Genomic DNA, 27549 nt, shown 5'->3' with positions numbered 1-27549 from the left:
TTTTTTTTACATTTCTGAAGTGAAGTTTTGTCAAGGGCAGCAACGGAATTTTCTGCGTCTCCGTGCCTTTCACTTCCAGTCTGGAGGAGACATTTCAGGCCATGGCTGAGGCCTAGTGGGACCAACTGATGCCTTTGCTGTTGCTATAGTGATGGTGGATATGCTGCAGTGATAGATAATGGCACTGTACAAATAGAGTGGCCAGCAATCAACTTCGTAATGGAGAAGCGAATCGATGAGTGTGAGATTGAGGAGGAAGACATTGACCAAGATTCATGGTGAGACATCGCGACTCACTGAGACAATACCTGGTTAGCTGCAGGAACTGAGGGAGCTCGAGGTGGTACTGGGCCTTTAATACTTGTAATATGGATTGAACAGTTCATTTCACCACGACTGACTCGAAATTGAACTTTTAGGACTGAGGGAGACCTGTAGGAAACAGGATCTTCCACCAGACCTGAGAAGAATGCAGTTTGTGTCGATTAATTACACCAGATGTAATCCAGATGTGTCCAGATAGAACCCAGAGTGGACCAGGACTGGAGTGTGTTAACGCTGCAGCTGAAGCAGTGAGAGAGTTTGTTTAGGGTCATGGCTGACGTCTCAGGTCCTTCTGTAAATACGGACCGAGCTGAGGATTGGCAGAGTACCTGAAGGACAACCATATATTATTTTCATTGTAATCACTGCAAAACAGGAAGGGAGCCAGCACAGCATTGGTCCATTGGGATTGTGTACAATGGGAGTGAATGGGAAGGGGTTTGGTCCATTGGGATTGTGTACAGTGGGAGTGAATGGGAAGGGGTTTGGTCCATTGGGATTGTGTACAGTGGGAGTGAATGGGAAGGGGTTTGGTCCATTGGGATTGTGTACAGTGGGAGTGAATGGGAAGGGGTTTGGTCCATTGGGATTGTGTACAGTGGGAGTGAATGGGAAGGGGTTTGGTCCATTGGGATTGTGTACAATGGGAGTGAATGGGAAGGGGTTTGGTCCATTGGGATTGTGTACAGTGGGAGTGAATGGGAAGGGGTTTGGTCCATTGGGATTGTGTACAGTGGGAGTGAATGGGAAGGGGTTTGGTCCATTGGGATTGTGTACAATGGGAGTGAATGGGAAGGGGTTTGGTCCATTGGGATTGTGTACAATGGGAGTGAATGGGAAGGGGTTTGGTCCATTGGGATTGTGTACAATGGGAGTGAATGGGAAGGGGTTTGGTCCATTGGGATTGTGTACAATGGGAGTGAATGGGAAGGGGTTTGGTCCATTGGGATTGTGTACAGTGGGAGTGAATTGGAAGGGGTTTGATCCATTGGGATTGTGTACAGTGGGAGTGAATTGGAAGGGGTTTGGTCCATTGGGACTGTGTACAGTGGGAGTGAATGGGAAGGGGTTTGATCCATTGGGACTGTGTACAATGGGAGTGAATGGGAAAGGGTTTGGTCCATTGGGATTGTGTACAGTGGGAGTGAATGGGAAGGGGTTTGGTCCATTGGGATTGTGTACAGTGGGAGTGAATGGGAAGGGGTTTGATCCATTGGGATTGTGTACAATGGAAGTGAATGGGAAGGGGTTTTGGTCCATTGGGATTGTGTACAATGGGAGTGAATGGGAAGGGGTTTGATCGATTGGGATTGTGTATAGTGGACATACAGGCTGAGAGCTGGTGATGAAGGAGTTTTAACTTAGGAATCAGAGTTTAAAAGCTGGTTTTGAGTTTCGGGAAAGAGTTTAAACATTGAGACCAGTGACCAAATCCATTTCCACATTTCTATTTGCAGTTTTGTCCGACGGGAGAGATCGTTCACCTCGGGATCACTGTCTGATGTGGGGGTGAGTACTCTCACCATCGTTACTGTAAGGGTGAAGGATTCAGTAAGATATCCAAGGAGGTTAAACCAGCTGAATACTATCCCCCCATCTCAGAGAGAGTTAGACCGGGGGTCAGAGAGAGTTAGACCAGGGGTCAGGGAGAGTTAGACCAGGGGTCAGAGAGAGTTAGACCAGGGGACAGAGAGAGTTAGACCAGGGGACAGAGAGAATTAGACCAGGGGTCTGAGAGAGTTAGACCAGGGGTCTGAGAGAGTTAGACCAGGGGTCTGAGAGAGTTAGACCAGTGGTCAGGGAGAGTTAGACCAGGGGTCAGGGAGAGTTAGACCAGGGGTCAGGGAGAGTTAGACCAGGGGTCTGAGAGAGTTCGACCAGGGGACAGAGAGAGTTAGACCAGGGGTCAGAGAGAGTTAGACCAGGGGTCAGGGAGAGTTAGACCAGGGGTCAGAGAGAGTTAGACCAGGGGTCTGAGAGAGTTAGACCAGGGGTCTGAGAGAGTTAGACCAGGGGTCAGGGAGAGTTAGACCAGGGGTCTGAGAGAGTTAGACCAGAGGTCAGAGAGAGTTAGACCAGGGGTCAGAGAGAGTTAGACCAGGGGTCAGAGAGAGTTAGACCAGGGGTCAGAGAGAGTTAGACCAGGGGTCAGAGAGAGTTAGACCAGAGGACAGAGAGAATTAGACCTGGGGTCTGAGAGAGTTAGACCAGGGGACAGAGAGAGTTAGACCGGGGGTCAGAGAGAGTTAGACCAGGGGACAGAGAGAGTTAGACCAGGGGTCAGAGAGATTTAGACCAGGGGTCCGAGAGAGTTAGACCAGAGGTCAGAGAGAGTTAGACCAGAGGTCAGAGAGAGTTAGACCAGGGGTCAGAGAGAGTTAGACCAGAGGTCAGAGAGAGTTCGAACAGGGGACAGAGAGAGTTAGACCAGGGGTCAGAGAGAGTTAGACCAGAGGTCAGAGAGAGTTCGACGAGGGGACAGAGAGAGTTAGACCAGGGGTCAGAGAGAGTTAGACCAGGGGTCAGAGAGAGTTAGACCAGGGGTCAGAGAGAGTTAGACCAGAGGACAGAGAGAGTTAGACCAGATGTCAGAGAGAGTTAGACCAGGGGTCTGAGAGAGTTAGACCAGGGGTCAGAGAGAGTTAGACCAGGGGTCAGAGAGAGTTAGACCAGGGGTCAGAGAGAGTTAGACCAGGGGTCTGAGAGAGTTAGACCAGGGGACAGAGAGAGTTAGACCAGGGGTCTGAGAGAGTTAGACCAGGGGTCAGGGAGAGTTAGACCAGGGGTCTGAGAGAGTTAGACCAGGGGTCAGGGAGAGTTAGACCAGGGGTCTGAGAGAGTTAGACCAGGGATCAGAGAGAGTTAGACCAGGGGTCAGGGAGAGTTAGACCGGGGACAGAGAGAGTTAGACCAGGGGTCAGAGAGAGTTAGACCAGGGGACAGAGAGAGTTAGACCAGGGGACAGAGAGAGTTAGACCAGGGGTCAGAGAGAGTTAGACCAGGGGACAGAGAGAGTTAGACCAGAGGACAGAGAGAGTTAGACCAGAGGTCAAATGAGTTAGACCAGGGGTCTGAGTACAGAGAGAGTTAGACCAAGGGTCTGGGAGAGTTAGACCAGGGGACAGAGAGAGTATAGAGAGAGTTAGACCAGGGGTCAGAGAGAGTTAGACCAGAGGACAGAGAGAGTTAGACCAGGGGACAGAGAGAGTTAGACCAGGGGTCAGAGAGAGTTAGACCAGGGGTCAGGGAGAGTTAGACCAGGGGTCAGGGAGAGTTAGACCAGGGGTCAGGGAGAGTTAGACCAGGGGACAGAGAGAGTTAGACCAGGGGACAGAGAGAGTTAGACCAGGGGTCAGGGAGAGTTAGACCAGGGGTCAGGGAGAGTTAGACCAGGGGTCAGGGAGAGTTAGACCAGGGGACAGAGAGAGTTAGACCAGGGGTCTGAGAGAGTTAGACCAGGGGTCAAGGGAAGATCATGTCTGACTAATTTGATTGAATTTTTTGAGGGGGTGACTAGGCGTGTGGATGAGGGTAACGCAGTGGATGTGGTATACATGGATTTCAGTAAGGCCTTCGATAAAGTCCCCCACAGGAGACTGGTCAAGAAGGTACGAGCCCATGGAATCCAGGGTGCCTTGGCACTTTGGATACAAAACTGGCTTAGTGGCAGAAGGCAGAGGGTGATGGTCGAAGGTTGTTTTTGTGACTGGAAGCCTGTGGCCAGTGGGGTACCACAGGGATCGGTGCTGGGTCCCTTGCTGTTTGTGGTCTACATTAATGACTTGGATATGAATGTAAAGGGTATGATCAGTAAGTTCGCTGATGATACAAAGATTGGTAGGGTGGTAAATAGCGAGGAGGATAGCCTCAGTCTGCAGGACGATATAGATGGGTTGGTCAGATGGGCGGAACAGTGGCAAATGGAATTTAACCCGGAAAAGTGCGAGGTGATGCACTTTGGAGGGACTAACAAGGCAAGGGAATACACAATGAATGGGAGGACCCTAGGCAAGACAGAGGGTCAGAGGGATCTTGGTGTGCAAGTTCACAGATCCCTGAAGGCGGCGGAACAGGTAGATAAGGTGGTAAAGAAGGCATATGGGATACTTGCCTTTATTAGCCGAGGCATAGAATATAAGAGCAAGGAGGTTATGATGGAGCTGTATAAAACACTGGTTAGGCCACAGCTGGAGTACTGTGTGCAGTTCTGGTCGCCACACTACAGGAAGGATGTGATCGCTTTGGAGAGGGTGCAGAGGAGATTCACCAGGATGTTACCAGGGCTGGAGCGCTTCAGCTATGAAGAGAGACTGGGAAGATTGGGTTTGTTTTCCTTGGAGCAGAGGAGGCTGAGGGGGGACATGATTGAGGTGTACAAAATTATGAGGGGCACAGATAGGATGGATACTAAGGAGCTTTTTCCCTTCGTTGAGGGTTCTATAACAAGGGGGCATAGATTCAAGGTAAAAGGCAGGAGGTTTAGAGGGGATTTGAGAAAGAACTTTTTCACCCAGAGGGTGGTTGGAGTCTGGAACTCACTGTCTGAAAGGGTTGTGGAGGCAGGAACCCTCACAACATTCAAGAAGCATTTGGATGAGCACTTGAAATGCCATAGCATACAAGGCTACGGACCAAATGCTGGAATATGGGATTAGAGTAGACAGGGCTGATGGCCGGCGCGGACACGATGGGCCGAAGGGCCTCTATCCGTGCTGTACAACTCTATGACTCTATGAGAGTTAGACCAGGGGTCAGAGAGAGTTAGACCAGGGGTCAGAGAGAGTTAGACCAGAGGACAGAGAGAGTTAGACCAGGGGTCAGAGAGAGTTAGACCAGGGGTCAGAGAGAGTTAGACCAGAGGACAGAGAGAGTTAGACCAGGGGTCTGAGAGAGTTAGACCAGGGGACAGAGAGAGTTAGACCAGGGGTCAGAGAGATTTAGACCAGGGGTCCGAGAGAGTATAGAGAGAGTTAGACCAGGGGTCAGAGAGAGTTAGACCAGGGGTCAGGGAGAGTTAGACCAGGGGTCTGAGAGAGTTAGACCAGGGGACAGAGAGAGTTAGACCAGGGGTCAGAGAGAGTTAGACCAGGGGTCCGAGAGAGTATAGAGAGAGTTAGACCAGGGGTCTGAGAGAGTTAGACCAGGGGTCTGAGAGAGTTAGACCAGGGGTCAGGGAGAGTTAGACCAGGGGTCTGAGAGAGTTAGACCAGGGGTCAGGGAGAGTTAGACCAGGGGACAGAGAGAGTTAGACCAGGGTCAGAGAGAGTTAGACCAGGGGACAGAGAGAGTTAGACCAGGGGACAGAGAGAGTTAGACCAGGGGTCAGGGAGAGTTAGACCGGGGACAGAGAGAGTTAGACCAGGGGTCTGAGAGAGTTAGACCAGGGGTCAGAGAGAGTTAGACCAGGGGACAGAGAGAGTTAGACCAGAGGACAGAGTTAGACCAGGGGACAGAGAGAGTTAGACCAGGGGTCAGAGAGAGTTAGACCAGGGGACAGAGAGAGTTAGACCAGAGGTCAAATGAGTTAGACCAGGGGTCTGAGTACAGAGAGAGTTAGACCAAGGGTCTGGGAGAGTTAGACCAGGGGACAGAGAGAGTATAGAGAGAGTTAGACCAGGGGTCAGAGAGAGTTAGACCAGAGGACAGAGAGAGTTAGACCAGAGGTCTGACAGAGTTAGAACGGGGGTCAGAGAGAGTTAGACCAGGGGACAGAGAGAGTTAGACCAGGGGTCAGAGAGATTTAGACCAGGGGTCCGAGAGAGTATAGAGAGAGTTAGACCAGGGGTCAGAGAGAGTTAGACCAGGGGTCAGGGAGAGTTAGACCAGGGGTCTGAGAGAGTTAGACCAGGGGACAGAGAGAGTTAGACCAGGGGACAGAGAGAGTATAGAGAGAGTTAGACCAGGGGACAGAGAGAGTTAGACCAGAGGACAGAGAGAGTTAGACCAGAGGTCTGACAGATTTAGAACGGGGGTCAGAGAGAGTTCGACCGGGGGTCAGGGAGAGTTAGACCAGGGGTCAGAGAGATTTAGACCAGGGGTCAGAGAGAGTTAGACCAGAGGACAGAGAGTTAGTTAGACCAGTGTTCAGAGAGAGTTAGACCAGGGGTCTGAGAGAGTTAGACCGGGGGTCAGAGAGAGTATGGAGAGAGTTAGACCAGGGGTCCGAGAGAGTTAGACAAGGGGTCAGAGAGAGTTAGACCAGGGGACAGAGAGAGTTAGACCAGGGGACAGAGAGAGTTAGACCAGAGGTCAAATGAGTTAGACCATGGGTCAGAGAGAGTACAGAGAGAGTTAGACCGGGAGAGTGGGGTATAACAGACGGTGTTGTATAATGAGTGGGGTATAACAGACGGTGTTGTATAATGAGTGGGGTATAACAGACGGTGTTGTATAATGAGTGGGGTATAACAGACGATGTTGTATAATGAGTGGGGTATAACAGACGGTGTTGTATAATGAGTGGGGTATAACAGACGGTGTTCTATAATGAGTGGGGTATAACAGACGGTGTTCTATAATGAGTGGGGTATAACAGACGGTGTTGTATAATGAGTGGGGTATAACAGACGGTGTTGTATAATGAGTGGGGTATAACAGACAGTGTTCTATAATGAGTGGGGTATAACAGACGGTGTTCTATAATGAGTGGGGTATAACAGACAGTGTTGTATAATGAGTGGGGTATAACAGACTGTGTTGTATAATGAGTGGGGTATAACAGACGGTGTTCTATAATGAGTGGGGTATAACAGACAGTTTTCTATAATGAGTGGGGTATAACAGACGGTGTTCTATAATGAGTGGGGTATAACAGACAGTGTTCTATAATGAGTGGGGTATAACAGACGGTGTTCTATAATGAGTGGGGTATAACAGACTGTGTTGTATAATGAGTGGGGTATAACAGACGGTGTTCTATAATGAGTGGGGTATAACAGACAGTTTTCTATAATGAGTGGGGTATAACAGACGGTGTTCTATAATGAGTGGGGTATAACAGACGGTGTTCTATAATGAGTGGGGTATAACAGACAGTGTTCTATAATGAGTGGGGTATAACAGACGATGTTCTATAATGAGTGGGGTATAACAGACGGTGTTCTATAATGAGTGGGGTATAACAGACGGTGTTCTATAATGAGTGGGGTATAACAGACAGTGTTGTATAATGAGTGGGGTATAACAGACGGTGTTCTATAATGAGTGGGGTATAACAGACGGTGTTCTATAATGAGTGGGGTATAACAGACAGTGTTGTATAATGAGTGGGGTATAACAGACGGTGTTGTATAATGAGTGGGGTATAACAGACGGTGTTGTATAATGAGTGGGGTATAACAGACGGTGTTGTATAATGAGTGGGGTATAACAGACAGTGTTCTATAATGAGTGGGGTATAACAGACGGTGTTCTATAATGAGTGGGGTATAACAGACAGTGTTGTATAATGAGTGGGGTATAACAGACGGTGTTGTATAATGAGTGGGGTATAACAGACGGTGTTGTATAATGAGTGGGGTATAACAGACGGTGTTGTATAATGAGTGGAGTATAACAGACGGTGTTCTATAATGAGTGGGGTATAACAGACGGTGTTGTATAATGAGTGGGGTATAACAGACGGTGTTCTATAATGAGAGGGGTATAACAGACAGTGTTCTATAATGAGTGGGGTATAACAGACGATGTTCTATAATGAGTGGGGTATAACAGACGGTGTTCTATAATGAGTGGGGTATAACAGACAGTGTTCTATAATGAGTGGGGTATAACAGACGGTGTTCTATAATGAGTGGGGTATAACAGACAGTGTTGTATAATGAGTGGGGTATAACAGACGGTGTTGTATAATGAGTGGGGTATAACAGACGGTGTTCTATAATGAGTGGGGTATAACAGACAGTGTTCTATAATGAGTGGGGTATAACAGACGGTGTTCTATAATGAGTGGGGTATAACAGACGGTGTTCTATAATGAGTGGGGTATAACAGACGGTGTTGTATAATGAGTGGGGTATAACAGACGGTGTTGTATAATGAGTGGGGTATAACAGACGGTGTTCTATAATGAGTGGGGTATAACAGACGGTGTTCTATAATGAGTGGGGTATAACAGACAGTGTTGTATAATGAGTGGGGTATAACAGACAGTGTTCTATAATGAGTGGGGTATAACAGACGGTGTTGTATAATGAGTGGGGTATAACAGACGGTGTTCTATAATGAGTGGGGTATAACAGACGGTGTTGTATAATGAGTGGGGTATAACAGACGGTGTTGTATAATGAGTGGGGTATAACAGACAGTGTTGTATAATGAGTGGGGTATAACAGACGGTGTTCTATAATGAGTGGGGTATAACAGACGGTGTTCTATAATGAGTGGGTATAACAGACGGTGTTCTATAATGAGTGGGGTATAACAGACGGTGTTCTATAATGAGTGGGGTATAACAGACTGTGTTGTATAATGAGTGGGGTATAACAGACAGTGTTCTATAATGAGTGGGGTATAACAGACAGTGTTGTATAATGAGTGGGGTATAACAGACGGTGTTCTATAATGAGTGGGGTATAACAGACTGTGTTCTATAATGAGTGGGGTATAACAGACGGTGTTCTATAATGAGTGGGGTATAACAGACAGTGTTCTATAATGAGTGGGGTATAACAGACAGTGTTGTATAATGAGTGGGGTATAACAGACGGTGTTCTATAATGAGTGGGGTATAACAGACTGTGTTCTATAATGAGTGGGGTATAACAGACAGTGTTGTATAATGAGTGGGGTATAACAGACTGTGTTCGATAATGAGTGGGGTATAACAGACTGTGTTCTATAATGAGTGGGGTATAACAGACAGTGTTGTATAATGAGTGGGGTATAACAGACAGTGTTCTATAATGAGTGGGGTATAACAGACTGTGTTCTATAATGAGTGGGGTATAACAGACAGTGTTGTATAATGAGTGGGGTATAACAGACTGTGTTCGATAATGAGTGGGGTATAACAGACAGTGTTCTATAATGAGTGGGGTATAACAGACAGTGTTCTATAATGAGTGGGGTATAACAGACGGTGTTGTATAATGAGTGGGGTATAACAGACGGTGTTCTATAATGAGTGGGGTATAACAGACGGTGTTCTATAATGAGTGGGGTATAACAGACGGTGTTCTATAATGAGTGGGGTATAACAGACAGTGTTGTATAATGAGTGGGTATAACAGACGGTGTTGTATAATGAGTGGGGTATAACAGACGGTGTTGTATAATGAGTGGAGTATAACAGACGGTGTTGTATAATGAGTGGGGTATAACAGACAGTGTTCTATAATGAGTGGGGTATAACAGACGGTGTTCTATAATGAGTGGGGTATAACAGACGGTGTTCTATAATGAGTGGGGTATAACAGACGGTGTTGTATAATGAGTGGGGTATAACAGACGGTGTTCTATAATGAGTGGGGTATAACAGACGGTGTTGTATAATGAGTGGGGTATAACAGACGGTGTTGTATAATGAGTGGGGTATAACAGACGGTGTTCTATAATGAGTGGGGTATAACAGACGGTGTTGTATAATGAGTGGGGTATAACAGACGATGTTGTATAATGAGTGGGGTATAACAGACGATGTTCTATAATGAGTGGGGTATAACAGACGGTGTTCTATAATGAGTGGGGTATAACAGACGGTGTTCTACAACAATCTCCAATGTGCTGGGTTTTTTTTCAGAAAAAGCGAAAACAGGAGACGGTGATTGAGGAGATTTGTAACGAGCTGAATCAGGAGGAAGAGAAGGTATTGGTGAGGCTGGGCCCTCACACCGGGGACAGGGTCCTGAGACCGGGGACAGGGTCCTCACACCGGGGACAGGGTCCTCACACCGGGGACAGGGTCCTCACACCGGGGACAGGGTCCTGAGACCGGGGACAGGGCCCTGAGACCGGGGACAGGGTCCTCACACCGGGGACAGGGTCCTCACACCGGGGACAGGGTCCTCACACCGGGGACAGGGTCCTCACACCGGGGACAGGGTCCTCACACCGGGGACAGGGCCCTCACACCGGGGACAGGGTCCTCACACCGGGGACAGGGTCCACACACCGGGGACAGGGTCCTCACACCGGGGACAGGGTCCTCACACCGGGGACAGGGTCCTCACACCGGGGACAGGGTCCTCACACCGGGGACAGGGCCCTCACACCGGGGACAGGGCCCTCACACCGGGGACAGGGTCCTCACACCGGGGACAGGGTCCTCACACCGGGGACAGGGTCCTCACACCGGGGACAGGGTCCTCACACCGGGGACAGGGTCCTCACACCGGGGACAGGGTCCTCACACCGGGGACAGGGTCCTGAGACCGGGGACAGGGCCCTGAGACCGGGGACAGGGTCCTCACACCGGGGACAGGGTCCTCACACCGGGGACAGGGTCCTGAGACCGGGGACAGGGTCCTCACACCGGGGACAGGGCCCTGAGACCGGGGACAGGGTCCTCACACCGGGGACAGGGTCCTCACACCGGGGACAGGGTCCTCACACCGGGGACAGGGTCCTCACACCGGGGACAGGGCCCTCACACCGGGGACAGGGTCCTCACACCGGGGACAGGGCCCTCACACCGGGGACAGGGCCCTCACACCGGGGACAGGGTCCTCACACCGGGGACAGGGTCCTCACACCGGGGACAGGGTCCTCACACCGGGGACAGGGTCCTCACACCGGGGACAGGGCCCTCACACCGGGGACAGGGTCCTCACACCGGGGACAGGGTCCACACACCGGGGACAGGGTCCTCACACCGGGGACAGGGCCCTCACACCGGGGACAGGGTCCTCACACCGGGGACAGGGTCCTCACACCGGGGACAGGGTCCTCACACCGGGGACAGGGTCCTCACACCGGGGACAGGGCCCTCACACCGGGGACAGGGCCCTCACACCGGGGACAGGGCCCTCACACCGGGGACAGGGTCCTCACACCGGGGACAGGGTCCTCACACCGGGGACAGGGTCCTCACACCGGGGACAGGGTCCTCACACCGGGGACAGGGTCCTCACACCGGGGACAGGGTCCTCACACCGGGGACAGGGCCCTCACACCGGGGACAGGGCCCTCACACCGGGGACAGGGCCCTCACACCGGGGACAGGGTCCTCACACCGGGGACAGGGTCCTCACACCGGGGACAGGGTCCTCACACCGGGGACAGGGTCCTCACACCGGGGACAGGGTCCTCACACCGGGGACAGGGTCCTCACACCGGGGACAGGGTCCTCACACCGGGGACAGGGTCCTCACACCGGGGACAGGGTCCTCACACCGGGGACAGGGTCCTCACACCGGGGACAGCGTCCTCACACCGGGGACAGGGTCCTCACACCGGGGACAGGGTCCTGAGACCGGGGACAGGGTCCTGAGACCGGGGACAGGGTCCTCACACCGGGGACAGGGTCCTCACACCGGGGACAGGGCCCTCACACCGGGGACAGGGTCCTCACACCGGGGACAGGGTCCTGAGACCGGGGACAGGGTCCTGAGACCGGGGACAGGGTCCTCACACCGGGGACAGGGTCCTCACACCGGGGACAGCGTCCTCACACCGGGGACAGGGTCCTCACACCGGGGACAGGGCCCTCACACCGGGGACAGGGTCCTCACACCGGGGACAGGGTCCTCACACCGGGGACAGGGTCCTCACACCGGGGACAGGGTCCTCACACCGGGGACAGGGTCCTCACACCGGGGACAGCGTCCTCACACCGGGGACAGGGTCCTCACACCGGGGACAGGGTCCTCACACCGGGGACAGGGTCCTCACACCGGGGACAGGGCCCTCACACCGGGGACAGGGTCCTCACACCGGGGACAGGGTCCTCACACCGGGGACAGGGCCCTCACACCGGGGACAGCGTCCTCACACCGGGGACAGGGTCCTCACACCGGGGACAGGGTCCTGAGACCGGGGACAGGGTCCTCACACCGGGGACAGGGTCCTCACACCGGGGACAGGGTCCTCACACCGGGGACAGGGTCCTCACACCGGGGACAGGGTCCTCACACCGGGGACAGGGTCCTCACACCGGGGACAGGGTCCTCACACCGGGGACAGGGCCCTCACACCGGGGACAGGGTCCTCACACCGGGGACAGGGCCCTCACACCGGGGACAGGGCCCTCACACCGGGGACAGGGTCCTCACACCGGGGACAGGGTCCTCACACCGGGGACAGGGCCCTCACACCGGGGACAGGGTCCTCACACCGGGGACAGGGTCCTGAGACCGGGGACAGGGTCCTCACACCGGGGACAGGGTCCTCACACCGGGGACAGGGCCCTCACACCGGGGACAGGGGATTGGGGATGGAGGGGGTCTCTCTCTCTGTACCCCTGTACTGAGTGCGGAGGGGGTCTTTCTCTCTGTCCCCCTGTACTGAGTGCGGAGGGGGTCAATCTCTCTGTCCCCCTGTCTCACTGCCTCTCTCTTTCCCCAGGAGCCCTGTAACAAGCGGGTGAAGCCAGTATCCCGACTAAAACGCTTCAGCCAATCGTTTCAGGTACAAAACATGAGCCAATCGGGGTGCGGGTTGGGGAGGCATTGGTACTGAGCCCCACGGAGCGGGAGATCACCGCCCGGTGTGGGACCGAGAGACACGGAGCGGGAGATCACCGCCCGGTGTGATACTGAGCCCCACGGAGTGGGAGATCACCGCCCGGTGTGGGACTGGGAGACACGGAGCGGGAGATCACCGCCCGGTGTGGGACTGGGAGACACGGAGCGGGAGATCACCGCCCGGTGTGGGACTGAGCCCCACGGAGCGGGAGATCACCGCCCGGTGTGATACTGAGCCCCACGGAGTGGGAGATCACCGCCCGGTGTGGGACTGGGAGACACGGAGCGGGAGATCACCGCCCGGTGTGGGACTGAGCCCCACGGAGTGGGAGATCACCGCCCGGTGTGGTACTGAGCCCCACGGAGCGGGAGATCACCGCCCGGTGTGGGACCGAGAGACACGGAGCGGGAGATCACCGCCCGGTGTGGGACTGAGAGACACGGAGCGGGAGATCACCGCCCGGTGTGGGACTGAGAGACGCGGAGTGGGAGATCACCGCCCGGTGTGGGAGTGAGAGACACGGAGCGGGAGATCACCGCCCGGTGTGGAACCGAGAGACACGGAGCGGGAGATCACCGCCCGGTGTGGGACCGAGAGACACGGAGCGGGAGATCACCGCCCGGTGTGGGACCGAGAGACACGGAGCGGGAGATCACCGCCCGGTGTGGGACCGAGGGACACGGAGCGGGAGATCACCGCCCGGTGTGGGAGTGAGAGACACGGAGCGGGAGATCACCGCCCGGTGTGGGACCGGGAGACACGGAGCGGGAGATCACCGCCCGGTGTGGGACCGAGAGACACGGAGCGGGAGATCACCGCCCGGTGTGGGACCGAGGGACACGGAGCGGGAGATCACCGCCCGGTGTGGGACCGAGAGACACGGAGCGGGAGATCACCGCCCGGTGTGGGACTGAGCCTCACGGAGCGGGAGATCACCGCCCGGTGTGGGACCGGGAGACACGGAGCGGGAGATCACCGCCCGGTGTGGGACCGAGAGACACGGAGCGGGAGATCACCGCCCGGTGTGGGACCGGGAGACACGGAGCGGGAGATCACCGCCCGGTGTGGGACCGGGAGACACGGAGCGGGAGATCACCGCCCGGTGTGGGACCGGGAGACACGGAGCGGGAGATCACCGCCCGGTGTGGGACCGGGAGACACGGAGCGGGAGATCACCGCCCGGTGTGGGACCGAGAGACACGGAGCGGGAGATCACCGCCCGGTGTGGGACCGAGAGACACGGAGCGGGAGATCACCGCCCGGTGTGGGACCGAGAGACACGGAGCGGGAGATCACCGCCCGGTGTGGGACCGAGAGACACGGAGCGGGAGATCACCGCCCGGTGTGGGACCGGGAGACACGGAGCGGGAGATCACCGCCCGGTGTGGGACCGGGAGACACGGAGCGGGAGATCACCGCCCGGTGTGAGACCGGGAGACACGGAGCGGGAGATCACCGCCCGGTGTGGGACCGGGAGACACGGAGCGGGAGATCACCGCCCGGTGTGAGACCGGGAGACACGGAGCGGGAGATCACCGCCCGGTGTGGGACCGAGAGACACGGAGCGGGAGATCACCGCCCGGTGTGGGACTGAGCCCCACGGTGCGGGAGATCACCGCCCGGTGTGGGACCGAGAGACACGGAGCGGGAGATCACCGCCCGGTGTGGGACCGGGAGACACGGAGCGGGAGATCACCGCCCGGTGTGGGACCGGGAGACACGGAGCGGGAGATCACCGCCCGGTGTGGGACCGGGAGACACGGAGCGGGAGATCACCGCCCGGTGTGGGACCGGGAGACACGGAGCGGGAGATCACCGCCCGGTGTGGGACCGGGAGACACGGAGCGGGAGATCACCGCCCGGTGTGGGACCGGGAGACACGGAGCGGGAGATCACCGCCCGGTGTGGGACCGGGAGACACGGAGCGGGAGATCACCGCCCGGTGTGGGAGTGAGAGACACGGAGCGGGAGATCACCGCCCGGTGTGGGACCGAGAGACACGGAGTGGGAGATCACCGCCCGGTGTGGGACCGAGAGACACGGAGCGGGAGATCACCGCCCGGTGTGGGACTGAGAGACACGGAGCGGGAGATCACCGCCCGGTGTGGGACTGAGCCCCACGGTGCGGGAGATCACCGCCCGGTGTGGGACCGAGAGACACGGAGCGGGAGATCACCGCCCGGTGTGGGACCGGGAGACACGGAGCGGGAGATCACCGCCCGGTGTGGGACCGGGAGACACGGAGCGGGAGATCACCGCCCGGTGTGGGACCGGGAGACACGGAGCGGGAGATCACCGCCCGGTGTGGGACCGGGAGACACGGAGCGGGAGATCACCGCCCGGTGTGGGACCGGGAGACACGGAGCGGGAGATCACCGCCCGGTGTGGGACCGGGAGACACGGAGCGGGAGATCACCGCCCGGTGTGGGACCGGGAGACACGGAGCGGGAGATCACCGCCCGGTGTGGGAGTGAGAGACACGGAGCGGGAGATCACCGCCCGGTGTGGGACCGAGAGACACGGAGTGGGAGATCACCGCCCGGTGTGGGACCGAGAGACACGGAGCGGGAGATCACCGCCCGGTGTGGGACTGAGAGACACGGAGCGGGAGATCACCGCCCGGTGTGGGAGTGAGAGACACGGAGCGGGAGATCACCGCCCGGTGTGGGAGTGAGAGACACGGAGCGGGAGATCACCGCCCGGTGTGGGACCGGGAGACACGGAGCGGGAGATCACCGCCCGGTGTGGGACCGGGAGACACGGAGCGGGAGATCACCGCCCGGTGTGGGACCGAGAGACACGGAGCGGGAGATCACCGCCCGGTGTGGGACCGAGAGACACGGAGCGGGAGATCACCGCCCGGTGTGGGACCGAGAGACACGGAGCGGGAGATCACCGCCCGGTGTGGGACCGAGAGACACGGAGCGGGAGATCACCGCCCGGTGTGGGACTGAGCCCCACGGAGCGGGAGATCACCGCCCGGTGTGGGACAGAGAGACACGGAGCGGGAGATCACCGCCCGGTGTGGGACCGAGAGACACGGAGCGGGAGATCACCGCCCGGTGTGGGACCGAGAGACACGGAGCGGGAGATCACCGCCCAGTGTGGGACCGAGAGACACGGAGCGGGAGATCACCGCCCGGTGTGGGACCGGGAGACACGGAGCGGGAGATCACCGCCCGGTGTGGGACCGAGCCCCACGGAGCGGGAGATCACCGCCCGGTGTGGGACCGGGAGACACGGAGCGGGAGATCACCGCCCGGTGTGGGACCGGGAGACACGGAGCGGGAGATCACCGCCCGGTGTGGGACCGAGAGACACGGAGCGGGAGATCACCGCCCGGTGTGGGACCGGGAGACACGGAGCGGGAGATCACCGGCCGGTGTGGGACCGAGAGACACGGAGCGGGAGATCACCGCCCGGTGTGGGACCGGGAGACACGGAGCGGGAGATCACCGCCCGGTGTGGGACCGGGAGACACGGAGCGGGAGATCACCGCCCGGTGTGGGACCGGGAGACACGGAGCGGGAGATCACCGCCCGGTGTGGGACTGAGAGACACGGAGCGGGAGATCACCGCCCGGTGTGGGACCGAGAGACACGGAGCGGGAGATCACCGCCCGGTGTGGGACCGGGAGACACGGAGCGGGAGATCACCGCCCGGTGTGGGAGTGAGAGACACGGAGCGGGAGATCACCGCCCGGTGTGGGACCGAGAGACACGGAGTGAGAGATCACCGCCCGGTGTGGGACCGAGAGACACGGAGCGGGAGATCACCGCCCGGTGTGGGACCGAGAGACACGGAGCGGGAGATCACCGCCCGGTGTGGGACAGAGAGACACGGAGCGGGAGATCACCGCCCGGTGTGGGACTGAGCGACACGGAGTGGGAGATCACCGCCCGGTGTGGGACTGAGCCCCACGGAGCGGGAGATCACCGCCCGGTGTGGGAGTGAGAGACACGGAGCGGGAGATCACCGCCCGGTGTGGGACCGAGAGACACGGAGCGGGAGATCACCGCCCGGTGTGGGAGTGAGAGACACGGAGCGGGAGATCACCGCCCGGTGTGGGAGTGAGAGACACGGAGCGGGAGATCACCGCCCGGTGTGGGACTGAGCCCCACGGAGTGGGAGATCACCGCCCGGTGTGGGACCGGGAGACACGGAGCGGGAGATCACCGCCCGGTGTGGGACCGGGAGACACGGAGCGGGAGATCACCGCCCGGTGTGGGACCGAGAGACACGGAGTGGGAGATCACCGCCCGGTGTGGGACCGGGAGACACGGAGCGGGAGATCACCGCCCGGTGTGGGACCGGGAGACACGGAGCGGGAGATCACCGCCCGGTGTGGGACCGAGAGACACGGAGCGGGAGATCACCGCCCGGTGTGGGAGTGAGAGACACGGAGTGGGAGATCACCGCCCGGTGTGGGACCGAGAGACACGGAGCGGGAGATCACCGCCCGGTGTGGGACTGAGCCCCACGGAGCGGGAGATCACCGCCTGGTGTGGGACAGAGAGACACAGAGCGGGAGATCACCGCCCGGTGTGGGACCGGGAGACACGGAGCGGGAGATCACCGCCCGGTGTGGGACTGAGACACGGAGCGGGAGATCACCGCCCAGTGTGGGACCGAGAGACACGGAGCGGGAGATCACCGCCCGGTGTGGGACCGGGAGACACGGAGCGGGAGATCACCGCCCGGTGTGGGACCGGGAGACACGGAGCGGGAGATCACCGCCCGGTGTGGGACTGAGCCCCACGGAGCGGGAGATCACCGCCCGGTGTGGGACCGGGAGACACGGAGCGGGAGATCACCGCCCGGTGTGGGACCGAGAGACACGGAGCGGGAGATCACCGCCCGGTGTGGGACCGAGACACGGAGCGGGAGATCACCGCCCGGTGTGGGACCGAGACACGGAGCGGGAGATCACCGCCCGGTGTGGGACCGGGAGACACGGAGCGGGAGATCACCGCCCGGTGTGGGACCGAGACACGGAGCGGGAGATCACCGCCCGGTGTGGGACTGAGCCCCACGGAGCGGGAGATCACCGCCCGGTGTGGGACCGGGAGACACGGAGCGGGAGATCACCGCCCGGTGTGGGAGTGAGAGACACGGAGCGGGAGATCACCGCCCGGTGTGGGACCGAGAGACACGGAGCGGGAGATCACCGCCCGGTGTGGGACCGGGAGACACGGAGCGGGAGATCACCGCCCGGTGTGGGACCGGGAGACACGGAGCGGGAGATCACCGCCCGGTGTGGGACCGAGAGACACGGAGCGGGAGATCACCGCCCGGTGTGGGACCGAGAGACACGGAGCGGGAGATCACCGCCCGGTGTGGGACCGGGAGACACGGAGCGGGAGATCACCGCCCGGTGTGGGAGTGAGAGACACGGAGCGGGAGATCACCGCCCGGTGTGGGACCGAGAGACACGGAGCGGGAGATCACCGCCCGGTGTGGGACTGAGCCCCACGGAGTGGGAGATCACCGCCCGGTGTGGGACCGGGAGACACGGAGCGGGAGATCACCGCCCGGTGTGGGACCGGGAGACACGGAGCTGGAGATCACCGCCCGGTGTGGGAGTGAGCCTCGCTCTAATGGAGGGGATCTCTCTCACTCGGTGATCCTCGGTCCTCATTATTCTGTTGTTTATTTCAGCGCCTGAGTTTCCGCAGTGATTCCCGGCCGGCTTACTATCCCTCCCGGCCATGGGGCAAGAATTCCCCGGGGTCCTCGAAATCACGGAACAGCAAACTCTGGAGCGAGACATTCGACCGTGTCAGCGAGGAACTGTCCGCCAAAGAAATCAAACGGCAGGAGGTAGGGAACGGAGGGGGAGTGGTGGGGGCACGGGACTGAGGGGGAGGAGAGGGGGCACGGGGTGGAGGGAGAGGAGAGGGGGCACGGGACAGAGGGGGAGGGGGGCACAGGGTGGAGGGAGAGGAGAGGGGGGCACGGGGTGGAGGGAGAGGGGGCACGGGGTGGAGGGAGAGGAGAGGGGGGCACAGGGTGGAGGGAGAGGAGAGGGGGCACGGGACAGAGGGGGAGGGGGGCAAGGGACGGAGGGGGAGGGGGGCACGGGACGGAGGGGGAGGGGGGCAAGGGACGGAGGGGGAGGGGGGCACGGGACGGAGGGGGGCACGGGACGGAGGGGGGCAAGAGACGGAGGGGGAGGGGGGCATGGGACGGAGGGGGGCAAGGGACGGAGGGGGAGGGGGGCACGGGACAGAGGGGGAGGGGGGCAAGGGACGGAGGGGGAGGGGGGCACGGGACAGAGGGGGAGGGGGGCAAGGGACGGAGGGGGAGGGGGGCACGGGACGGAGGGGGGCAAGGGACGGAGGGGGAGGGGGGCACGGGACGGAGGGGGGCACGGGACGGAGGGGGGCAAGGGACGGAGGGGGAGGGGGGCACGGGACGGAGGGGGGCAAGGGACGGAGGGGGAGGGGGGCACGGGACGGAGGGGGGCAAGGGACGGAGGGGGAGGGGGGCACGGGACGGAGGGGGGCACGGGACGGAGGGGGAGGGGGGCACGGGACGGAGGGGGAGGGAAGAGGGAGCAGAGAGTGTGAGAGAGGAAGGAGGCCATTATTCCAGTCCAGCAACAAATCCTTTCTCTGAACTGCAGGTGATATTTGAGCTCACACAAGGAGAAAAATCACTGATCGACGATCTCAACATCACCAAGAAGGTGGGAGAGGGTCTCTGTATATTAAATAGAATCAGATACGGAGAGTGGGAGAGGGTCTCTGTATATTAAATAGAATCAGATACGGGGAGTGGGAGAGGGTCTCTGTATATTAAATAGAATCAGATACGGAGAGTGGGAGAGGGTCTCTGTATATTAAATAGAATCAGATACGGGGAGTGGGAGAGGGTCTATGTATATTAAATAGAATCAGATACGGGGAGTGGGAGAGGGTCTCTGTATATTAAATAGAATCAGATACGGAGAGTGGGCGAGGGTCTCTGTATATTAAATAGAATCAGATACGGGGAGTGGGAGAGGGTCTCTGTATATTAAATAGAATCAGATACGGGGAGTGGGAGAGGGTCTCTGTATATTAAATAGAATCAGATACGGGGAGTGGGAGAGGGTCTCTGTATATTAAATAGAATCAGATACGGGGAGTGGAAGAGGGTCTCTGTATATTAAATAGAATCAGATACGGAGAGTGGGCGAGGGTCTCTGTATATTAAATAGAATCAGATACGGTGAGTGGGAGAGGGTCTCTGTATATTAAATAGAATCAGATACGGGGAGTGGGAGAGGGTCTCTGTATATTAAATAGAATCAGATACGGGGAGTGGGAGAGGGTCTCTGTATATTAAATAGAATCAGATACGGAGAGTGGGAGAGGGTCTCTGTATATTAAATAGAATCAGATACGGGGAGTGGGAGAGGGTCTCTGTATATTAAATAGAATCAGATACGGAGAGTGGGAGAGGGTCTCTGTATATTAAATAGAATCAGATACGGGGAGTGGGGGAGGGTCTCTGTATATTAAATAGAATCAGATACGGGGAGTGGGAGAGGGTCTCTGTATATTAAATAGAATCAGATACGGGGAGTGGGAGAGGGTCTCTGTATATTAAATAGAATCAGATACGGGGAGTGGGAGAGGGTCTCTGTATATTAAATAGAATCAGATACGGAGAGTGGGAGAGGGTCTCTGTATATTAAATAGAATCAGATACGGGGAGTGGGGGAGGGTCTCTGTATATTAAATAGAATCAGATACAGGGAGTGGGAGAGGGTCTCTGTATATTAAATAGAATCAGATACGGGGAGTGGGAGAGGGTCTCTGTATATTAAATAGAATCAGATACGGGGAGTGGGAGAGGGTCTCTGTATATTAAATAGAATCAGATACAGGGAGTGGGAGAGGGTCTCTGTATATTAAATAGTATCAGATACAGGGAGTGGGAGAGGGTCTCTGTATATTAAATAGAATACGGGGAGTGGGAGAGGGTCTCTGTATATTAAATAGAATCAGATACGGAGAGTGGGAGAGGGTCTCTGTATATTAAATAGAATCAGATACGGAGAGTGGGAGAGGGTCTCTGTATATTAAATAGAATCAGATACGGAGAGTGGGAGAGGGTCTCTGTATATTAAATAGAATCAGATACGGGGAGTGGGAGAGGGTCTCTGTATATTAAATAGAATCAGATACAGGGAGTGGGAGAGGGTCTCTGTATATTAAATAGAATCAGATACGGGGAGTGGGAGAGGGTCTCTGTATATTAAATAGAATCAGATACGGAGGGTGGGAGAGGGTCTCTGTATATTAAATAGAATCAGATACGGAGGGTGGGAGAGGGTCTCTGTATATTAAATAGAATCAGATACGGAGAGTGGGAGAGGGTCTCTGTATATTAAATAGAATCAGATACGGAGGGTGGGAGAGGGTCTCTGTATATTAAATAGAATCAGATACGGGGAGTGGGAGAGGGTCTCTGTATATTAAATAGAATCAGATACGGGGAGTGGGAGAGGGTCTCTGTATATTAAATAGAATCAGATACAGGGAGTGGGAGAGGGTCTCTGTATATTAAATAGAATCAGATACGGGGAGTGGGAGAGGGTCTCTGTATATTAAATAGAATCAGATACAGGGAGTGGGAGAGGGTCTCTGTATATTAAATAGAATCAGATACGGAGAGTGGGAGAGGGTCTCTGTATATTAAATAGAATCAGATACGGTGAGTGGGAGAGGGTCTCTGTATATTAAATAGAATCAGATACGGGGAGTGGGGGAGGGTCTCTGTATATTAAATAGAATCAGATACAGGGAGTGGGAGAGGGTCTCTGTATATTAAATAGAATCAGATACGGGGAGTGGGAGAGGGTCTCTGTATATTAAATAGAATCAGATACGGGGAGTGGGAGAGGGTCTCTGTATATTAAATAGAATCAGATACGGAGAGTGGGAGAGGGTCTCTGTATATTAAATAGAATCAGATACGGAGAGTGGGAGAGGGTCTCTGTATATTAAATAGAATCAGATACAGGGAGTGGGAGAGGGTCTCTGTATATTAAATAGAATCAGATACGGGGAGTGGGAGAGGGTCTCTGTATATTAAATAGAATCAGATACGGAGGGTGGGAGAGGGTCTCTGTATATTAAATAGAATCAGATACGGAGAGTGGGAGAGGGTCTCTGTATATTAAATAGAATCAGATACGGAGGGTGGGAGAGGGTCTCTGTATATTAAATAGAATCAGATACGGGGAGTGGGAGAGGGTCTCTGTATATTAAATAGAATCAGATACGGGGAGTGGGAGAGGGTCTCTGTATATTAAATAGAATCAGATACAGGGAGTGGGAGAGGGTCTCTGTATATTAAATAGAATCAGATACGGGGAGTGGGAGAGGGTCTCTGTATATTAAATAGAATCAGATACAGGGAGTGGGAGAGGGTCTCTGTATATTAAATAGAATCAGATACGGAGAGTGGGAGAGGGTCTCTGTATATTAAATAGAATCAGATACGAGAGTGGGAGAGGGTCTCTGTATATTAAATAGAATCAGATGCAGGGAGTGGGAGAGGGTCTCTGTATATTAAATAGAATCAGATACGGAGAGTGGGCGAGGGTCTCTGTATATTAAATAGAATCAGATACGGAGAGTGGGAGAGGGTCTCTGTATATTAAATAGAATCAGATACGGAGGGTGGGAGAGGGTCTCTGTATATTAAATAGAATCAGATACGGGGAGTGGGAGAGGGTCTCTGTATATTAAATAGAATCAGATACGGGGAGTGGGGGAGGGTCTCTGTATATTAAATAGAATCAGATACGGAGGGTGGGAGAGGTCTCTGTATATTAAATAGAATCAGATTACGGGGAGTGGGAGAGGGTCTCTGTATATTAAATAGAATCAGATACGGGGAGTGGGAGAGGGTCTCTGTATATTAAATAGAATCAGATACGGGGAGTGGCAGAGGGTCTCTGTATATTAAATAGAATCAGATACAGGGAGTGGGAGAGGGTCTCTGTATATTAAATAGAATCAGATACGGGGAGTGGGAGAGGGTCTCTGTATATTAAATAGAATCAGATACGGGGAGTGGCAGAGGGTCTCTGTATATTAAATAGAATCAGATACGGGGAGTGGGAGAGGGTCTCTGTATATTAAATAGAATCAGATACGGAGAGTGGGAGAGGGTCTCTGTATATTAAATAGAATCAGATACGGGGAGTGGGAGAGGGTCTCTGTATATTAAATAGAATCAGATACGGAGAGTGGGAGAGGGTCTCTGTATATTAAATAGAATCAGATACGGGGAGTGGGAGAGGGTCTCTGTATATTAAATAGAATCAGATACGGAGAGTGGGAGAGGGTCTCTGTATATTAAATAGAATCAGATACGGAGAGTGGGAGAGGGTCTCTGTATATTAAATAGAATCAGATACGGGGAGTGGAGAGGGTCTCTGTATATTAAATAGAATCAGATACGGAGAGTGGGAGAGGGTCTCTGTATATTAAATAGAATCAGATACGGAGAGTGGGAGAGGGTCTCTGTATATTAAAAAGAATCAGATACGGGGAGTGGGAGAGGGTCTCTGTATATTAAATAGAATCAGATACGGAGGGTGGGAGAGGGTCTCTGTATATTAAATAGAATCAGATACGGAGAGTGGGAGAGGGTCTCTGTATATTAAATAGAATCAGATACGGAGAGTGGGAGAGGGTCTTTGTATATTAAATAGAATCAGATACGGGGAGTGGAGAGGGTCTCTGTATATTAAATAGAATCAGATACGGAGAGTGGGAGAGGGTCTCTGTATATTAAATAGAATCAGATACGGAGGGTGGGAGAGGGTCTCTGTATATTAAATAGAATCAGATACGGAGAGTGGGAGAGGGTCTCTGTATATTAAATAGAATCAGATACGGGGAGTGGGAGAGGGTCTCTGTATATTAAATAGAATCAGATACGGAGAGTGGGAGAGGGTCTCTGTATATTAAATAGAATCAGATACGGGGAGTGGGAGAGGGTCTCTGTATATTAAATAGAATCAGATACGGAGAGTGGGAGAGGGTCTCTGTATATTAAATAGAATCAGATACGGGGAGTGGGAGAGGGTCTCTGTATATTAAATAGAATCAGATACGGAGGGTGGGAGAGGGTCTCTGTATATTAAATAGAATCAGATACGGAGGAGTGGGAGAGGGTCTCTGTATATTAAATAGAATCAGATACGGGGAGTGGGAGAGGGTCTCTGTATATTAAATAGAATCAGATACGGGGAGTGGGAGAGGGTCTCTGTATATTAATAGAATCAGATACGGAGAGTGGGAGAGGGTCTCTGTATATTAAATAGAATCAGATACGGGGAGTGGGGGAGGGTCTCTGTATATTAAATAGAATCAGATACGGGGAGTGGGAGAGGGTCTCTGTATATTAAATAGAATCAGATACAGGGAGTGGGAGAGGGTCTCTGTATATTAAATAGAATCAGATACGGGGAGTGGGAGAGGGTCTCTGTATATTAAATAGAATCAGATACAGGGAGTGGGAGAGGGTCTCTGTATATTAAATAGAATCAGATACGGGGAGTGGCAGAGGGTCTCTGTATATTAAATAGAATCAGATACAGGGAGTGGGAGAGGGTCTCTGTATATTAAATAGAATCAGATACGGGGAGTGGAGAGGGTCTCTGTATATTAAATAGAATCAGATACGGGGAGTGCAGAGGGTCTCTGTATATTAAATAGAATCAGATACGGGGAGTGGGAGAGGGTCTCTGTATATTAAATAGAATCAGATACGGAGAGTGGGAGAGGGTCTCTGTATATTAAATAGAATCAGATACGGGGAGTGGGAGAGGGTCTCTGTATATTAAATAGAATCAGATACGGAGAGTGGGAGAGGGTCTCTGTATATTAAATAGAATCAGATACGGGGAGTGGGAGAGGGTCTCTGTATATTAAATAGAATCAGATACGGAGAGTGGGAGAGGGTCTCTGTATATTAAATAGAATCAGATACGGAGAGTGGGAGAGGGTCTCTGTATATTAAATAGAATCAGATACGGGGAGTGGGAGAGGGTCTCTGTATATTAAATAGAATCAGATACGGAGAGTGGGAGAGGGTCTCTGTATATTAAATAGAATCAGATACGGAGAGTGGGAGAGGGTCTCTGTATATTAAAAAGAATCAGATACGGGGAGTGGGAGAGGGTCTCTGTATATTAAATAGAATCAGATACGGGGAGTGGGAGAGGGTCTCTGTATATTAAATAGAATCAGATACTCTCTGTATGTCTGTTGATCTCTGAGCTTCGGTCGAGACTGCCTCTCCCCTTCGTTCTCTGCCACTCTCTCTGCCACTCAGGCCTTTCTCTCTTCCTCAGGCCTATTTCGAACCCATGCTCAAACTCTGCATCATGTCCGAGGAGGAACTGAACCAAATATTCGGCAGCCTGTACTCACTGATCCCGTTACACCAAGGTATGCTTCGTCTCACACGCTGTCTGCAGCCAAATGTACCGCCCCATCACACCAGTTACACCCGACTTGCCCCCATCATACCTGGGCTCGTCGCAGCCATCACCGCCAAACGCAGAGCAAGGTCACTGTGTGATGGCAGCAGCCTCCTCTCACCCCGAGCACGTGTACAAACTTCTGCCCACCGTGTACTGTCCATGTACAGGAGCTCACACTGAGACACACACGGCCGTACAGTCCCAGACAGGAGTGAATCGTTCCCTTTTACCCACTGTGTACTGTCCATGTACAGGAACTGACACTGAGACACACACGGGGCCGTACAGTCCCAGACGGGAGTGAATCGTTCCCTTTTACCCACTGTGTACAGTACAATGTACAGGAGCTGACACTGAGACACACACGGGGCCGTACAGTCCCAGACAGGAGTGAATCGTTCCCTTTTACCCACTGTGTACTGTCCATGTACAGGAGCTGACACTGAGACACACACGGGCCGTACAGTCCCAGACAGGAGTGAATCGTTCCCTTTTACCCACTGTGTACTGTACAATGTACAGGAGCTGACACTGAGAGACACACGGGGCCGTACAGTCCAGACGGGAGTGAATCGTTCCCTTTTACCCACTGTGTACTGTCCAATGTACAGGAGCTGACACTGAGACACACACGGGCCGTACAGTCCCAGACAGGACTGAATCGTTCCCTTTTACCCACTGTGTACTGTACAATGTACAGGAGCTGACACTGAGACACACACGGGGCGTACAGTCCCAGACAGGAGTGAATCGTTCCCTTTTACCCACTGTGTACTGTACAATGTACAGGAGCTGACACTGAGACACACACGGGCCGTACAGTCCCAGACAGGAGTGAATCGTTCCCTTTTACCCACTGTGTACTGTACAATGTACAGGAGCTGACACTGAGACACACACGGGGCCGTACAGTCCCAGACGGGAGTGAATCGTTCACTGAGACACACACGGGCCGTGACGGGTTTACTCCAAAGCTCGGAATGACTTTGGCCTCTCTCTCTTTTGTTAGATCTCCTCAGTGACCTTCAGCGATTGCAGAGGGCGGACGGGACTGTGTTTGAAGTGGGGCCCACACTGGTCGAATGGGTTAGTTTTCAGCCTGAACTAAAGTCCTTTTTCTAAACCCTGCTCCTGATCCCAATCACCAACCTCTCCCCTCTCTGCCCTCCAGCTCCCGTCCCTCGTCGCCTACGAGACCTACTGCTGCAACCAGGTGTCTGCCAAGGCGCTGCTCGACTACAAGAAGCAGCAGCACCGCGTGGACGAGTTCCTCCGGCTCTGCCAGGAATCGTCCTTCAGCCGGAAGCTCGACCTGTGGAACTTCCTGGACCTGCCGCGGAGTCGTCTGGTCAAATATCCACTGTACTGAAGGAAATCGCCCGACACACCCCACTGACCATTCTGACCAACAGCACCTGGGCACAGCCGTGAGTTAGAGTGGGAGGGGGGAACGGGGGGGTGGGGGGACAGTGGGGGGGGAGGGGGACAGTGGGGGGAGGGGGAACAGGGAAAGGGGGAAAGAGGGGGAGGGGGAACAGGAGGGGGAAACAGGAGGTGGGGGAAACAGGGGGGGGGGGAAGAGGGGGAGGGGGAAAGAGGGGAAGGGGGAAAGAGGGGGAACAGGAGGAGGAAACAGGGGAAACAGGAGGAGGGGGAAACAGGGGGAGGGGGGGAAACAGGGGAGGGAAACAGGGGGAGGGGGAAACAGGGAAGGGGGAAACAGGAGGAACAGGGGGAGGGGGAAACAGGAGGAACAGGGGGAGGGGGAAACAGGGGGAGGGGGAACAGGGGGAGGGGGAAACAGGGGGAACAGGAGGAGGGGGAAACAGGGGGAACAGGGAAAGGGGGAAACAGGAGGAACAGGGGGAGGGGGAACAGGAGGTGGGGAAACAGGGGGAACAGGAGGGGGAAAGAGGGGAGGGGGAAGAGGGGGAGGGGAAACAGGGGGAACAGGAGGGGGAAAGAGGGGGAGGGGAAAGAGGGGGAGGGGAAACAGGGGGAACAGGAGGAGGAAACAGGGGAAACAGGAGGAGGGGGGAAACAGGGGGAGGGGGGAAACAGGGGGAGGGGGAAACAGGTGGGAACAGGGAAAGGGGGAAACAGGAGGAACA

The 27549-nt window shown here is 55.1% G+C and overlaps 1 protein-coding gene across 2 annotated transcripts; it reads left to right on the top strand.

Moving 5' to 3' along the window:
- On the top strand, positions 1-26859 carry LOC137319908 (rho guanine nucleotide exchange factor 3-like). 2 transcript variants are annotated; one of them, XM_067981804.1, is made up of 9 exons: positions 2-278; positions 1782-1833; positions 10064-10129; positions 12826-12888; positions 18604-18765; positions 19571-19633; positions 25307-25403; positions 26448-26524; positions 26610-26859. In XM_067981804.1, the coding sequence occupies exons 1-9, from the start codon at positions 220-222 to the stop codon at positions 26805-26807; spliced, it is 837 nt and encodes a 278-aa protein (XP_067837905.1). In that variant the 5' UTR covers positions 2-219; the 3' UTR covers positions 26808-26859. The 2 variants fall into 2 exon arrangements, with proteins under 2 accessions (XP_067837906.1, XP_067837905.1); XM_067981805.1 differs by lacking the exon at positions 19571-19633 and having other exon boundaries at positions 1-278.
- Positions 26860-27549: the final 690 nt, after the last annotated feature.

This window comes from Heptranchias perlo, unplaced genomic scaffold, assembly GCF_035084215.1.
Source record: "Heptranchias perlo isolate sHepPer1 unplaced genomic scaffold, sHepPer1.hap1 HAP1_SCAFFOLD_931, whole genome shotgun sequence".
NCBI classification, from domain to species: Eukaryota; Metazoa; Chordata; class Chondrichthyes; order Hexanchiformes; family Hexanchidae; genus Heptranchias; species Heptranchias perlo.
This window is presented reverse-complemented; position numbering and strand designations above follow the sequence as displayed.